This window comes from Pteropus medius, unplaced genomic scaffold (genome assembly GCF_902729225.1).
Source record: "Pteropus medius unplaced genomic scaffold, Ma_sr-lr_union100, whole genome shotgun sequence".
Lineage (NCBI taxonomy): Eukaryota > Metazoa > Chordata > Mammalia > Chiroptera > Pteropodidae > Pteropus > Pteropus medius.
The window spans coordinates 13,999,042-14,016,819 of NW_024354503.1; the positions used below are offsets into that span (position 1 = coordinate 13,999,042).

At 36.2% G+C, this 17,778-nt stretch overlaps 1 protein-coding gene across 6 annotated transcripts in view; it reads left to right on the forward strand.

The window, feature by feature from the left end:
• SUPT3H (SPT3 homolog, SAGA and STAGA complex component) overlaps positions 1–3,155 on the forward strand; it is a 418,239-nt gene extending 415,084 nt beyond the window's left edge. For 3 of the 6 annotated variants that reach the window (XM_039854247.1, XM_039854249.1, XM_039854250.1), the window contains exon 12: positions 1,775–3,153. In XM_039854247.1, the coding sequence (XP_039710181.1) occupies positions 1,775–1,840 (66 nt within the window). In that variant the 3' untranslated portion in view covers positions 1,841–3,153. Of the gene's footprint in view, positions 1–1,774 lie in introns of all 6 variants that reach the window. The other 3 variants (XM_039854251.1, XM_039854248.1, XM_039854252.1) reach the window with 3 other exon arrangements.
• The last annotated feature ends 14,623 nt before the right edge of the window (positions 3,156–17,778 follow it).

Sequence of the window (17,778 nt, forward strand, 5' to 3'; positions counted from 1 at the left end):
AAACATCCTTATGTTTTACATATTATGTTATGTTAAAGGTTGTCACTGTGGTTATAAAATTTAAAACATCAAGATCAAGAAACTGAAAGTATTACTTTGGCATAAGGCTCTCTAAGGCAGCCTTGGTGGTAGGGGCTGTTTCACGGCCTGAGGCTCCCCTGCCTGTGGTTGTGGGAAGATACGCTGTCCATTCCTGCAAGTTATTTGCGGCTCTCTGAGGAACTCATTTAACACTGTTCTCCAATGCATGATCTTAGGAAGTAGAATTGGAATTTTCTAGTCCTTGTGAGAATGTTCGCTTCAGTCCAGAAGTGTCCTATGGCACAAAAAGCCTGCTGTGAGGAACAAGCTCACAGAGAGTCCTGAGGACTGACACTTGGAATGTTCCACTGTTTTCTCATCCTTGATATACTGATCCAGAGTGAACTGTGTAACAGCATAGCCAACTGATGAAATTTCAGCCGGGACTCCAAAGCCTGACAACCATAGTAAATCCTGTGTTAGCAGGATATTTGGAGGGATGGTTTTGAAGTTAATTGAATTTTATAATTAACAGAAAGTTATCCAAAAAAAGACGTTTTTGTTTCACCTCGTATTGATAGAAGTCTTTCTAAAAAGCTTGGGTTTCACTTTTTTTTTCCAGTGTAATTAAAAACTAGTTTAATCACCTTTTTAGAATTAAATTCTACAGTATCTTTATAACATTATCTTAATCATAAAAACTAATTTTATATATCTCCCATAATATGGCTGATGAAGGTCAGTTTATTGAACTGAAAGTATCCAGGCTCCAGAACAGCCTCAGACATATTCACTCAAGGAAAAAAAAAAAATCCCTATTATAAGATTTTGTCATTTTTTCCATTTTTCTGAAAACAGATTGTAGAAAAATTTCCCCTAATTGAGGGTTATGAATTCTCTGAATGCAACTGTTCCAAGTTTAAATGATGAAAAATGTGTTGGTGAAAGAGTAATTTTATTCCTAAGTCCTGAATTTTAGTTCTGCTTCACTCTGAGTCTCATTATGAGACTCAGGACAAGTCACAGAGGTCCTGTATAGCCCAGCTCTTCCAGCTCTGAAATGCAGAATATATCTCTTGGGATGAAAAGTCATGCAGTTCTACTTTCTTTACTGGAATATATTATATTATTGTAATTAGTATCCACTTTTCCATTTCCTTTTATGGGAATATTTTATCACATCATGAATAACCATATATACATCTATATGTACACACATGTATATAAAATTATGTAAGATGCAAGTTTTCTATTATGTCTATAATGTTCAGAACTCCTTAGAGACCATCATATTTTAGGGGGGAGGAAAGGCCTTTATTAGTGTCTGTTCCCATACCTTTTCACTGAGACTATAAATTAGGCCTGGGAAGGCTATAATGAGTCAGTAATTTATAGACTATTAAGATACTTAGTTAGAAGTGATTCTTGAGCATGTCCAATAGAGAACACATGTTTATAAAGAACAAACAGATTCAACACAACATGTCTTTGGACCAACCAAGCCCAATCAATTAACAAAATGGGATGTCTTATTTTTGCGTATCTCCCACTCCCCCAAAATAGAATCACTAACCACTTGTTAACCACACTGACCTTTTAATAGACAAAGCGGTTGCTCTAGCTTTGCCACCAGAAATGTTCAGATTAAGCAGCCTATTAGATTGTAGGCAGCAGAGTCTACAAAATGGGAAGAAAGCTCTGCTTGCTTTTTTGCCTCCTTTCCCGTTTGACTTGGTGTGATAATTCATTGCAGATTTCTTTTTCTTTGACAGAGTGCCTACCGCAGGAATGGGATGGCTTTTCTAGCCTGCTGATGTGACTGTGACTGCAACAACAGAAGAGGCAATGTTCTAATAAGATGATTCCTATTCCCCTCTTTGGACAAAATAAAATACAAGTTTACCTTCTCTGCCTCCTCAGGAGTGCGTTGGTTTGTTGTGACTATCCACTGGCTGACTCCAGCTCTTTTCCAGCCCCCTCAACGCCTAGTCTTGTTTACTAGATGGGCCGTTTAGCTAATTAATGGCAGGATGTTTGGGATAGCATGTAGGTGGACAAGAATGCAGATCACACAATTTTGAAATTTTAATTTGGAATGGATTTACTGCCCTCAGCTCACATATCTTAAAAGCAGTGTCTTTTTTTCCCAGTGTTTAGTCTATGTTTTACTCGATGCATTTTGTAATCCAAGTTTGAGACAAAGGAAACAAAATTAAAAGGACAGTCAGTTGTCCCCTTGTACTATCCCACCAACTTTACATTTGTTGCCCATATCTACATGTATTTTAGAGTCAAATATCCCTTTTATAAACATAGTACTCAGAGACCTAGTTGACCTAATGAACTCTCTGTTCCCATCTTTTCTTCCCTTCACCCCACTTTTACTGTATGTGTCATTTTCATGCCTTCTTCCCAACTTGCTGCGTATCTGCCTACCATGTGCGTTTTTCCTCACATAGATTCTCTTCCCTGCCTTCATTTCTTTCTTTTCCCTGTCCCCACAGTCCCCAAGCCCACCACTCACACACATATAATACCCATTTAGAAGCAAAGTAATTAGAATCAGTACGAGAAGGGGAGCCGAGTGATTTGCTTTCTCTCTTCAAATTACCACCCCACGTAGACTGGAAACGCAGACGGGGTAATTTCTGCTGGTAGCAGCTAAGCTACCCTTCTGGCATCTATACTTTCTCAATAAATGAGGAACTTTAACTCTTGGGAACAAACCAAAATATAGCAGATGTAATTGTGCAGTTCCTGATTTAACTTGAATAGCAAAAAAAAAAAAAAAAAAAAAGGAAGTTATTTCTTCAATTCTGGAGTTTTGTGTAATTTTACTTTTTTCATGGTTTTTTACACACACCGAAACAGCCTTTGTAAAGAATTAATATTAATAGAAATGAAAAGCATGAAAGATTTTCATCCTGTGACCAAATCATTGTGAAGCTCAGTTAATATGATTGTGCCATGTTATTCACATTTGTTAACTATCATTTACCTGTTCTATGTTAGTCCTTCTGGAAAAAATCTTTGTCAAGAACAAAAAATGCAGATATATAATATCAAAAAATTGCCAAAGGGTTTTGATGTTCCATCTGTGCTTGTTGAAATACGTGATTAAACTTTTCTTTTTATCATCATTCTTATTTTTCTTGGCGTCCCTAATCATAGAAAATTACAAGCTTGCAGTAAACATCCTAACTTTTAAAACGACAGCATTTATTGTATTTGGTTTCGATCTGCCAGGCTTATTGATGTATAAAATTTTCAGGGGCTAATTTTTCACATCAAAATTCCTTCTCTCCCACATTATACATTTTAAAGTATGCACAAGGCAGAAAATATAGGGTTTAGATTTTTTTTCTCTTCATTTTATTCTACCTGATCTCCTTATAGTCCCAGAGAAGGAAGACTCAATGTACATTTCTCTCAGAAATATGACAGGTCTGTGTTTTTGTTGGTCTGGCGTATGTTTGTCTATCTTGAACAGTCTGACAGGTAATTATTTATAAAATCTGGTTTTGCCCAGTAAGTCCATATAATAACCTTTCACTTTTCATCATAAGCCAGTGAGCTGAATTTAGAATAAAACAAGGTCATTTATGTCTGTCTTGAACCAGCCTACATGTCCCCATAATTGCTCAATATTAGTATTTTCAATTCTTTTTTTCTTTTCTACGCTTGGGTTCTTTCTCTGACTCTTTCCACAACGCTAAATTGGAAGTGAAATAAGATTTCCTTAAGCAGTGAATGTAGGAAAGAAAAAAAGAAGAAAGTTCATAGAAGGAAATTTTCAGAAAATGTGAAAATTTGTGACATCAACAAATTTCTAAAGATTAAAATGTTATGTAGAATCATAAAATGTTAGAGCAAATGATGGTCTTAAAGGTCATTGAAAACAACCACTCATTTTACAGATGAAAAAACTTGGCCTGGAGAAGGAAACTGACTTTCTCAAGGTCAGTCAGTAATGGTAGTGACAACCAGAGACCAAATCTATGGTCTCTGATTCTCGGTCTGGTAATCTACTTCATCATACTGGATTTGCATGAGACATTACCAAGACACATCTGGGTTTTATGGCTTTTTTTTTTTAGACAGACAATAACCTAAAATTATAAACAGTGATACTAATTGTAGACACATCCTAAAGCCTAAGTGTTATATTACAATTTTCTTCAAAGGGACTGTGGTATTAATTAAATAATCTGTGTAATATGTCAATTATAAATCAATTTTTAAAAAGAGGTCTGCAAGTAAGGGAGAGGAGAATTAACACACTTTGAGCACCTACTTTGTGTCAGGAATCTCACCTCTGGTATTTCATTTATCTTCACAATGACTATGAGGTAGCTACTATGAAACCAACCCAACAAACAGAAAACAAACAAAAATCAGGCTTAACTCCAAATCAAATGTCAGTATACCAGATAGTTTCTATTTTCGTAGCCATGTGTTTTGGAGATCAAACTGGAAATAAGTAAAACTAAAAAATAAGTAAATAGTCTCTCTTATGGGAAATTGACATTGTCTCATAGACTTGAGGGTAAAGGAAAGGGAAATATTTCTTCTTTCACCTAAATCTGGAAATGTGACTTGCCAAACGTGTCATTTTAAGGCTCTGTCTTTAACCTTCCTGCCTTCACATATTGCAATAGTTAAGATTCAAAAATAATGTTCCAATTTTAGAACCAAGAATTTTTATTTAAAAAACATCAGAAGCATGAATATTTTTTTAATGCTGTATATAATTTCTGTATCTGGGGAAAATTCTTCATTTTTTACTGTTTGTTCTTTGTTTCTGTAAAATAGTAAACAATCCAAATTTAATGCTTTAATGATGTAGAAGACAAACATAACTGGTGATTCTTGGTCTGAAAGAAAACAAGTTTGCTTGGCTAATAATTATAAAGTTTAATTTTATGAAAAACATTTTATATAGTTCCCAAATCAGATATTTCTTTCCAGTTCATATAACCCCTTGTGTAAAACTGAATCACTCCAGAGAAAGTATTCCCTCATCTGCCCTCCTGGAATTTAGATAGAATTTTCCCAGGTCGCATTTAAAATTTTACCATCAACCATGTATACATCTCATAAAATATTTTACAGTTTCCTGTATGCTCTGGCTGAACGTTTCATAGTACATAAACACTTCTGCAAATAATATAAGGGCATCAGGTTGAATATATCATAGCAGTGGCCCCCACATAAAGTTGATTGTTCAGCAATTTATTTTTCATTTTTATCTTCTTATTTGAATGCCAAGATGAAACCGTGTGCTCTTATGCTACAGTTGCAGGGGATTGGGGGGCGATGCTAGCAGTTTTAGTGGAGCTGTATTCATTAAAGCAAAGGCTTTCTGCAGAGGGCATCAAGCCAAGCTCAAACAACAAAACCATGCCTGCAGGAATTGGATGTAAATGTGATGGTTAAATAAGGGCCAGATGCCTTTAAAAAGTCAAATATTAAAAAGTCATATCTCTTAAAGCAAGTCTCTAACGTTGTGAGTAGAAGAGTGATACCATAGCACTTTTAAAAAAGAGAGACTTGCATTTGTTTTCTGGAACAAAGTATCAAATATTCGAGCTGTCATAAGTCATGGGAATTTTGGCAGTTGTAGCATATTTTAAAACAATCAGCTCCTACAAAGTCGTAAGAAACCCACATACAATATTTCATTGTTGGAAACCACCATAATTCTGTATAGAGCCTTATATTCATGGTCCCTTTTCTGCTCATCACCACCCAATGTTCACTATTCTCAGTTTTTCAGAGGAAAATAAAAATAGAAAAAGAGGAAAAACCAAGAATCAAGATGATTACTTATATAATCAGGCAACACTTTACTTGCTATTAAAAATGATGATATATTGTATCAGCATTTTACTAATAAGCCTGACATAATAATTATAGCCCACCGCGTGCCACCCTGTATGCTAAGCACTTTGTGTGGGTTGTCTCATTAAGTTCTCACAACCCAGCTACGAGATATGCACTATAGCTCTACTCGTTGCCTTTAGGCTGTAGGGAAGAAACTGAGGAACAGAAGGTTCAGTGGCTTATACAGAGGTACCCAAGGTGGAGCTGGCATCCGTACCCAGCGCTTTGACCCCAAAGCTCGTGCCCTTCGCCACTGTTACACAGCATGGAGTAGAGACTCCTCACAGCATGTTAAAGAGAATTGCTGTCCTGAACCTAGAAACTCCTCTCAGTACCAAAAAACTTGATTACAAGAAAATTTCATTGTAACTTAGCATTCTTTCTCTAAGGCCAAGTATTGTATATATTATAGAATATCATATAATGTATAATAGAACATAATTATATAGAACGATGCCAAGTCCTCTATAATGTCTTAAACCTTAAGGTAAATATGTATGATCAATACACATACTAAGAATCCCTATACAAATTATGAGAAAAACTTCCTCAAAGATCCATGTGTACAAAGCCCCTCCTTTGTGAAGACTGTATCTCCAGAAGGCTTTAATTATGTAGGCTTCTATTTTATGCTTTCATGCAAGGTATTTATCTCATGTCCTAAAATAATCCCCATCTTGTTTACGTGTGTTTGCAGTGACTGATACAGAAGTACATATGGCAGTCCCTCAAAACTTTATGTAAATGCCCCTTTTAGGTGTTTGCTCGTTAATTACGATATAGTCACTTGTTTCTCCAAGCCCAGGATGTTTGTGTGTGTGCTTGGGGGGAGTGGTGGACAAAGATAAAGAATAAAGCGGAAAGAAAGTTGCTGAGCACAATTTAAATTAGAAGTGATGATTTTTCCTCACTCATCAGTCGTTAACAGCTTTTTAAATTCAAGCCCAGGTCTGTTCTGCCTCAGGACAAGTCACTTTCTGATTTATGTTCTTTAAGATCTCAACTAGCAGTGCACCAACCTGTGGTACTGCATACCTGCAGCTTTCTTTTCTGAATGGCGTTGATTAACTTCAACCACGTTCCCTGGGAGAAGTTAGTTTACTTACTGGTACAATGACCACTTCTCGTCACTCCCCTCTGACCTATATGTGCCAATCAGTCAAGCAGTCCCAAAGTAGCAGTGACTGTTGGCAGCTGATGGATTGGCTTGCTGCACTTACATGAGTTTTGGCCTGTGAAGAAACAATGAGCCCAAAAGGGTTTGGGCAGTTTATTACTCGCACAGCAGCATAAGCAAGATCGGCATGGCGTCAACTTTCCATGTTCCTAATCCTGCAGGAAGATAACCAAATGTAGGGGCCAGATGACAGGAGATGTGAGTGGCAGGTCACTGTGTCATGGAGGCTCCAACTCTACAACCACGCCATTTTTGTGTTTACTTCCATACCCAGAAGGAGGTGGGGGTGGACGGTCCCATGCCTCACCAAAACCAGGGAGGCAGATGAGAAACTACCTGTGATTGCTCCTCCCAAGACGGACTGGCTTGCCACACATCCCTGGGCTGGTCGCAGCCCACGGCCAAACCTTACCTATACGGCCTGTGTGGAGACATGCAAGTCACTGGGGTGCCTTTCCCCTACAATACATAGTGTGTCATGTTTTTCTGTTAACAGTAGGAAAAATCAACCTTCTTTCCTAGGTTTTCATGGCGGCCTCCTTCCCTAGCTGTTTCCCAAAAACCTTCCTGCCTGCCTCAGCGCATAGCACCTTCTGCTTCCTCTGAACTCTTTACGTCCCTGTTGGTCTCTGTCCTTCCTATTTAGTGTCCCTGATCATTTCTCCACGTGCCTCGTAGCCTGCACTAGATTAAGAATTTCTTGAGGGCAAGTCCTAAAGTTATACATCTTTCATATATAATCACCACGTGCTCATATTAGGTATTCGGTAAACATGAATACCTAATTCATTTAAACAGAAGAACAATCCTTTTATCGTTAAATCTGTTTAATCTGTTATTGATGCTTGTTTCACTTATTTGGCCGCAAATCTCATGAGCTACAGATGAATACAGCCTTTTCCTTAAAGATAAATAGTGTCTCAGAGAAACCAATTCAAAGCACCCCAAGCATCCGGTTTCTTGTGGCCTTTATGAGTTGGTCATTGTGACTTCAGTCTTGTTTGGATAATGACCTCAGAAAGAGAGGTAACCTCAATCTCATTTGTACCTCTAAAGACCTAAGGAACGTTTGTTCCTTAGGTCTTTAAAAGATTCCACCTGAATCTATACAAACTTGAAAAAGAATTACAGACTTACTCCCTATTTTTGCATATAGTACCATGTTCAAAAACCTACTAGTTCTCCCACTAGTTTACTGCAAAGACAACGAGCCATTTTAGGATGAGATTTCCTTAAAGGTAATGGAAATAACGTCCACTGAACTTAAAGCAAATATGATGCTCTATTTAGAATGAAAATGAGATTTTTGTGAACTGGAAGCAACAGTTTATCATCCAAGAGTAGCCTGCAATGAAAATGTTTTCTTTATCTCTGTTTATTCATTCCATGCATTCATTTTTTTTTCCAAAATAAAATTTAGCACCTACGAAAGCCAAGCAATCAACATGGAGGCTACAATTCCCAAACGGTGAGTGAAGGAACCTCGGGGAACTGTGAAATTCTTGAAGGGGCCTCATGAGGCCACTTAGATTAAATATCTGCAGATCGAATAAACATGTTTTGCCCATCTAGGTGCCACTCTGTTTTGAATATGTATGCCATTGTGATTTACAAAATATAAATTCATTTAAAAATGATTATGAAATCCTGGTAACTTTTTGATGTTAACATATTTTTTTTCATTCAGGAGGTAGCAGAAGTACAAGTTATAGAATGCATGGGCCCATGAATATGTTTATATAAAAAAAGTGAGTCTCAAGCTCAAAGAAAAAGGCACCGATAGGTTTCTGCGCTTTACAGTAACTGTCATTGTGTCCTCAGTTCTTTAGTGGTGAGTAGACTGTGCCTTCTGAAGTTTGGGGGCTGCTTTAACTAAGTATTAAGGATATTTTTTTCCTTTGACATAACGTATCACCTGAACTTTTTTCATACATCGTATTTGGGAAAAAATTTATGATCTTTTTAACGTTAGGAAGTTTTGCTTTTCCTGACATTTTATTGCTTTGCGTATTTGAAACATTTCAATCCCAGACGATAAATATTATGTGATTATTGTTTTCATATGGATAGGCTATTTCCTCCTGTTTTTTTCTAAATCCCTTTCCCAACTAATAATACTGAAAAATTTATTAATATTAAACTGTGCCATTCAGGTTTTCCAGAATCGTGTATAATGAAAATTGAAAGAGGGGAAGGTTAGAGAGAGGAGGGTTAGTAGTAGTTAAAAATAAATTGAAGTGTGTGGTTTTCTTTCAGTTGGATTTCAAATGTTTCTTGTTCAGTTAAAATAAAGATTATATTTATTCTGTAAATCATTTTTATAAACTGTCGTAACCAGTGATCACATTAAGTGGTATCTTTTTATATCATTATTAGGGAAACTCAATAAAAGTAGATAACGTTAGCTGAGTACACCATGACCGATTGTTTAAAAGCCCCCGCCTTTAAATAGCTATTCTCATGGCTTCCTCATCTTCTTCAAGTCTTTCTCAAATATCACTTTCTCAATAAGGCCTTCTCTAACCACTCTTTTAAATACTGAACCCTGGCCTCTGCTCTAGCACACCTTATTCCCCTGCCCTGCTTTTTTTTTTTTTTTTTATGTTCACTCTAACACATACTATTTCATATACTTATTTATTTTGCTTATTGTCTCCACCCTCTAGAATGTAGACTGTCTGAGGTTAAGGATTATGGTCTGTTTTGTCCACTGCTGTATCTCCACCATGTAGAACAGTGCCTGACGCATGGTGTATGTTCAGTCAGTATTTTACTAAATGTGATTGATCAGTCCTTAGCTCTGCAGATTTTTTTAACACTTCACCCACGTCGCTGTACTCTTTCTCCAGCCTTTAACTGTTCCTTTCACTGTGTCCTGGCTTGTTGTTTTATTCCATGCCTCACCTGTAGCTTCCCCTTTACCTTCCTAATTCCTCTGAACTTCAACTGTGTTCCTCAGCATAACTGTTTGTTTAAACGTTTTTACATTTCAATGCTTCCTAGATCACAATGCATCTTCAACAGAATAAGAAATTTGGCCACCACAAGCGAGAGTTAGTTATGATTCAGTGAGGTTTTCGTTAATAATGTCAAATTTCTTATATATCTAGTTAATGACTTATTCAAATTTTCTTTTTACCACAACTCCAGGTTAATATTTTTAGTGCATTTATTTGTGACTTAATATATTGCAGTAGTTTTTTTTAGATACGGCACATAGAGTATATTTCTTTTTTTAGAAATCAATTTAATACAGTATAGTTTACATAATAATAACCTTTTTTTAGACATACAGTACAATTCAAAGACTTTTGACAAATAAACACAGTCGTGTAACCACCACTACAGTCAAATACGTGAAAATCAAAAAATTCTTTCACGTTCGTCGTTGATCCCCCACTGTGGCATCACTAACTCCTGGCAACCACTGATCTAATTTCTGTCTCCATAGTTTAACCTTTTCTAGAATAGCATATAAAATGGAATAATTCTATGTAAATTTGAATTTTAAGATTTTTGTGTCTGACTTCTTTCAATTAACATAATGCTTTTGAGATTCATCCATGTCGTCTGCATATAGTTGTCTGATTGTCCCACACCATTTGTTGAGAAGACTATCCTTTCTTCATTGAATTACTTTGACACCTTTATCTAAACTTAATTGACCATTTTGGATTCTATTTTGTTCCATTGATCTATATATTTATCCTTATGTCAGTACCTCACTGTCTTGATTACTAAATAATGAAATCAGTTTTATGAATCCTTCAGCTTTTCCTTTTCAAAATAACTTTTTTTTTATTCTAGATTCTTTGCTTCTCCATATTTCTGCAACACATTTGCTGGGATTTTGATTGGAATCACTTTGAATCTATAGCTCAATTTGGAGAGAATTGACACCTTTGCTCTATTAAGCCTTCTAATCGAATATGGCGTAGCTCTTTATTCATTTAGGTCTTTTCTAATCTCCTTCATTAATGTTTAATAGTTTTCAAAATATAAATGTAGTATATGTTTTGTTAGATTTATTCATGGATATTTCGTGTTTGATGAATGCCGTAAGAAAGATTTAATTTTTTTCCATTTCCAGTTCATTGTTATATACCGAAATCAAATCAATTTTTGTAGAGGAAACTTTTATCCTGAAACCTTGCCACTCACACTTACTAGCTGTTAATAGCTTGTTTTCTTGTTGTTTTGTATATTCTTTGGAATTTTCTACATAGATGTTATTTGCAGATACAGTGGTATTTCTTTCTTTCTAATCTATATGCTTTTTATTTTTTCGTCTTGCCCCACTACAGTGATAAAGATCTCCTGTACAACAGGTCCTCAAATACTGTTTTATTCAGCAGCATTTATTATAATGTTGATGAGAAACTAGGAACTCAACTCTTGTTTGTATTAGCCTGTGGTAAAATTGACTTTGTCATTTTGCTCAAAGTCACAGAACTTATTTTTTGTAACCCTGCTTAATAAGAGTGGTGAGAACAGACATCATCCTTGCCTTTTTTCCTGATTTTATGGGGAAAACATTCAGTCTTTCATCATTAAATACGTTAGCCACTTTGGGAAAAAACAAAGTTTTGGCAGTTTCCTTTCCTTTTTCCTGATTTTATGAGTAAAGTATTCCGTCTTTCACCATTAAATTAGCTGTAAGATTTTCTTAGATGTTTGTTATCACATTGAGGGAAGTTCCTTCCTATTCTTAGTTTGCTAAGTGTTTTTATAACGAATGGATGTTGAATTTTATTAAATGTTTTTTTCTGCATCCTTACAGATCATCATAAAGGTTTTCTTTTTTTAGTGGTACACTGCATTGAGTTTTGAATGTTGAACCAACCTTCTGTTGCAGGGATAAATGCAAATTAGTCATGATGTACTAATCTTATCATATTTTGCTGGACTTGATTTGCTAATATTTTGTTAATATTTTTGCATCCGTGTTCATGAAATCTATTAATCTAGATGTTCCTTGTGATGTCTGTTTTTTTTTCTAGTTTTTAAATCAGATAATGCTGGCTTTACAAAATAAGTAGAGAATTAATCTTTCCTTTTTTTTATCTCCTGGAGGAGTTTCTGTAGAATTAGTATTATTTATTTCTTTCAAGTTTAATAGAACTCACAAGTGAGTCTATCAGGGACTGCAGTTTTCTGAAAGTCAGTCTTTAGCTACAAATAACCTTAGATATAAGACTATCTAGGTTATCTGTTTCTTTTTGAGAGAACTTTGGTATTTTATGTTTTTCAAGATAGATGTCTTTCATCTAGGTTAAATTTATTAGTGTAAGGTTGTTCATGAAATTTCCTTATTTTTCTTTGCCTGTCTGTAGGATCTGTAGTGATGCTTTTATTTTTAATTCCTGATACTGACCATTGGTTTTTTCCTTTTTTCTTTTCAATCAGTCTGGATAGAGTTTATCAATTGTACTGATTTTTCAAAGAATCAGCCTTTGATTTTTATTGAAAACATATTTTTCAATTTGAAAAATTCCAATTTCCTTTATGATTTTCTTTGACCCATGGCTTATTTAGAAATGTGTTGTTAGTTTCCAAATATTTGAGAATATTTTAGATGCCTTTCTGTTATTAAATTTTAGTTTAATTTTATAATTAAGAACATACTTTGTATGATTATTGTTCTTTTAGGTTTTTTTTATTATTATTATTTATGGTGACATTGGTTAATGAAATCCAATAAGTTTCAGCTGTACACTTTAACTGTAAGGCATATATATATTTACACTGTGTTCACCTCCCATAGTTAGATTTCTTTCTTTCACGACATATTTGACCCCCTTTTTCCTTTCTACCTCCCCACCCCACCCCTTACCCTCCGGTAACCACTAGTCTATAGTCCATGTCAATGAGTCTCTGTTTGTCCTGTTCATTTGTTGTTTTTAGGTTTATATCTCACATATAAATGATATCATGTGATTTTCAACTTTTTCTGTCTGGCTTATTTCACTTAGCATGATTATCTTGAGGTCCATCTTTGTCACAGTTCTTTTAGGTTTCTTAAGGTTTGTTTTATGGCCCCAGAATATGTGCGTGTGCACTTGAAAACCTGTTAATCTACTGTGGTTAGGTGTAGTGTTCTCTAAATAATTAAGTTAAGTTGGTTCATTGTGTTGTATCAGTTACTGAGAGAGGAGTGTTGAAGTTGTCAATTAAAATTACGGCTTTGTCTATTTCTCCTTTAAGCTTTAGTAATTTTTGCTGGGTGTATTTTGAAGTTCTGTTCTTAGTCGCATACACATTTTGGGATGGCATGTCTTAATCAGTTGTCCTCTTTAGCATTATATAATGTTCTCTTTATCTCTGGCAAAATTTCAAGTTTCTGAAACCTACTTGGTATGATATGAGTCAATCCACTTCACCTTTCTTTTGGTTACTGTTTGCATGGTATGTATTTTAAGATCCTTTTACTTTTAACTTATCTATTTCTTTATATTAAAATGTCTTTCCCATTGACAGCCTTTAATTGGATCTTTTCGCCCGGCTTTAAAGTCTCTGCCTTTTCATCGAGGTGTTTAGACTATTTACATTTGATGTTATTATTGATATGCTTGCATTTAAATATGCAATCTTGTCCTCTTCATAACTTTTTTAACATACTAATTTGTGTTTCTTGGTTTTAACGTGTTTTTATCATTTTAACTTGTTTTTCATAATTCTTTTTTAACTTATTACCTAATCTACATTTATTGCAAAATCTGGAAGACTCAGAAAATCACAAATACAATTAGAGTTATCCCCAGTCCTATAACATTGTTATAGCCTGTTATAACACTTTACCATGCCGTTTTTGTTAACTGCTGAGTACTTCCATACTATGGCTGAGTCCTTATTAACTAACTGTATCCTATTATTGGATATTTTGAATCTTCCAAAGTTTCGCCATTATAGAATATACATTACTTCTGTACATATCAGATTATTTTGTCTTTTGGATTCTGTCACTTTGGTTGTCAGCGTTAGTGACCCCCTGTGAAAGTAGTGTCTGCTTTTCTCTGGGTGCTTGTGAAATTTTATTTATTTATTTTTTTTATTTTTCAGCAGCTGTAGTATGACATGCCAACATGTAGTTTTCTTTGTATTTATCTTTCCTGGTGTTTGTAGAACTCGAACCTGTGGCTTGCTATCTTTCATCAGTTTTTTAACATTCTCAGCCACTTTCCTTGAAGTAGTCCTGCTTGTCTTCTAGGACTTTAATTACCTATATGTTAACACTTTTTTAAAATCATATTATAATATGTCTCCTATGTCTGCCCTGCTTCAATCTGGGTATTTTCTAATGACCCATCCTGTCTTTATTAATCATCTTTTTTGCTCTGTCTGAAATTCTATTAAGCCCATCTATTAAAGTTCTAATTTGGGGGTTATACAATCACCACTGATTTCTTTTCTTAAAAAAAAAGAAAATCCAGTTCTAGTCTCATTCTGATTACCCCGGTGTCTGGTAGCTTGTGGATCTGTTTCTATTATCTGGGATTTTTTTTCCTCTTGGTTTTCAGTCACTCGGTTCTGTATCCTGCTATGCCTTGGGGTTTGAATGCCAGACATTATAAATGAAAAAATATAGAAGCTCTGGATAATGATTTCTTCCAAAGAGGATTTAATTATCTGACAGACAGATGGGAGTATAGTCAGATCAAGCTGATATATTTCTGCTTTGCCCTTATTCCTAGAAAGTATTCTTTTAAGGTTTCAGCTGAGAGCCTGTGGTATTTACCAGAAGACCCCTTTAATCTTGGCAAGCCCTGAAATCTAGCCTCTAGCTCCCCTACCCCACAATAGTGATGAAATTTCTTCTCCCAGATGCTGCTCTCACCCCACACATGTGCAGCTTTGGAGTTGACATATACTTCAAGGGGAAACTGCATGCAAAATTATAGGCTGACTTCCCCGCAGTTTCCTGCTCGCTGAGATTTCAGTCCCTCAGCTACCGTGGAAGCCCCAAGCTCCAAGCTCTGCCTCCCCAGCCCAGTGAGACTGCCACAGGCCCTAGACCACTGCTCTCTGCTTCACTTCTCTTCTCACATTTTACTGGCAGATTCCCTGAAGAAAAAAGAAAGAACTTTATTGTTCTTTAATTTCTTGGTCTCTCAAAACTTAACTACCTTGGCTTTTTTCTGATGCCGCAGATAAAATGTGTCCTCACTCCAAAAGATGTCCGCATCCAAGTCCCCAGAACCTGCAAATGTCACGTTATATAACAAAAGGGAATTAAAGTTGCAGATGGAAGTAAGGTTGCTAATCAACTGATTTTAGAGTCAGGAGATTATCCTAGATTATTCAGGTGGGCCCAATCTAATCACATGAGCTCTTAAAAACAGAAAAGGGAGGCAGAAAAGTGGGTAAGAGAGATGCGACAGGAGACAGATTTGACATTGCTGGCTTTGAAGGTGGTATAAGGGGCTATGCGCAGAAAAATGTGGTGGCCTCTAAATTGGCCCTTATTTATAACCAGCAAGAGAAAGGGGACCTTGGTTCTACAGCCACAAGGAACTGAGTACTCTGGACTATCTGAATGAACAGGAAACCAGTTCTCTCATACAATCTCCAGAAAAGAATACAGCTGCCAACATCTTGGTTTCAGTCTGTGAGACCCATACCAGACTTCTCACCTATTGAACTCTAAGATAATACATTTATGTTGAAGCTGCCAAATTTGCGGTAATTTGTTATGGCAGTATAGAAAAATATTGCACAATTGTTTTGGGTTTCTTTTTCCAGCTTGTATAGTTGTTCTCAGGTCAAGGATTAGTCTCTCATAGCTTGATATATCAGTCAGAGTTCACAGAGTCAGGACCACTGTACTTTATGGGATAAAGATTTTATTATAGGAATCAGATCTTACACAGTTAGGGGAAGAGCTGGGAAAGTGAAAGCCTAAGAAGAGAAAAAGTCACTCACCCATCCATTCAGAAGCGAAGCATAACGACCTGCCAAAAGTGGCTGCATAGGAAGGTCTGTAGGAAGCCACATCAGTAGACCTCTGTGTGTCTACTGCCAAGTGTCTGGTAGTAAGCTTAGAGCCACTATTGATAAACACAGTCTTCGATCAGGAAGAAGACATAGAGTAGAGGAAAGTGAGGACAAGCTAGCACTGCAAGCACTTCTGTCCGTAACTGCATCTAACCACAATATATTAATAACTGCTCACTTCCATCTTCCAAATCTTGCCTACATTTCTCTTTTGCCCTACCATGTAGGGAAGAAGATACTGGAACAGTAGTTTCGGTTTCACCAAGTTGACACAGTACCAACAACCTGTCTACCCATTGTCAGTTTGGTGTCCATACATACCTCTTTGAACCAAATGTAAAAATCCTCCGAATAAATACAATAGCAAAATGCGCCTTCCTAACAGGATGCATGCTGACCCTATGCTCCAAAAAGGAGATAACTACTTTTATGGTCTTCCTCGCGAAAACCCGTTAGCTCAGTCTAATCATGAGAAAACAACAAACAAATTTCAATTGAGAGACAGTCTACGAAAGACCTGACCAATACTCCTCAAAACTGTCAAGGCCATCAAAAACTAAAAAACTATCATAGCCAAGAGAATCCTAAGGAGACGTGACACAAACGTAATCTGGTGTCCTCAATGTGATTCTGAAACAGAAGAACGTTAAGTGAAAACTAAGGAAATCTGAATAAAGTGTGGACTTCAGTGAGTAATAGTGTATCAAAATTGGTTAATACTGACAGATGTACCAGACTAATATAAATTATTAATAGAAACTAAGTGTGGAGGTATGGGAACTTTGTATTATCTTTCCAATTTTTCTATAAATTTAAAACTATTCTAAAAGTAAAGGGGTATTTTTTCTTAATTGTATAAAGTATAATTTGGAGGTAATGTTTATTCTTTTCTCTGAGCTATACTCCCCCTCGATATCCTATAACTTAAATAGTGAGATATATGGATAACCACTATTAGTACCTCTTATGTTTGATAATAGGGGAATGGGAAACAGGAAAAAATAATTGTTTACCTAAATAAATGTGCTTTATTCATGTTAAAGTAAGGAAGCAATACTCATAACCACCACTGTCATCATTTTTGTAAGTGGCCCAGTGGTCATACGCTAGTATTTATAACTTCCTTCTTCCACTGGCCAGTCTGTATTCCCTTTGCCCTCAGTGAACAGCTCAGATGGTGTGGTTCCTAGCCTGACTGAGTGAGCCTGCCTATTTCTGTTTCAGTTATCTTTTGCTTAAAACAACAACGATTCTCACGATTTGAGGATCAGGGGTTTCGGCAGGCCTTGCCTAGGTAGTTTTCCACATGGCATCATCTGGTAGTTACTCAAGCTGCATTCAGCTGGCAGCTGAGCTGTACTGGAAGCATCAAAAAGGCTTCGCTCATCAATTTCGAGATTTGGAGCCTTCGAGCTCCACATGATCTCTCCTTTTGCTTGTGACAAGTTTGGGCTTCCTCACAACATGGGAGTTTCAGAGACAGTGGATTTAAAAGGCACCTGGCTTCTCAGAGAGATGAAACAGAAACTACTAGTCCTCTTAAGGTGTGGCTCAACATCCCACATCATGTCAGCTATATTTTGCAGTCAAAGCTAGTCACAAGGCCAGTCCAGATTAAAGGGGAGGGGATGTAGACTCTACTTCTTGCTAAGAGGAGCAGCAAAGAATGTATGCCCATTCGTAATCTGCTAAACTGGTTGCGGAAG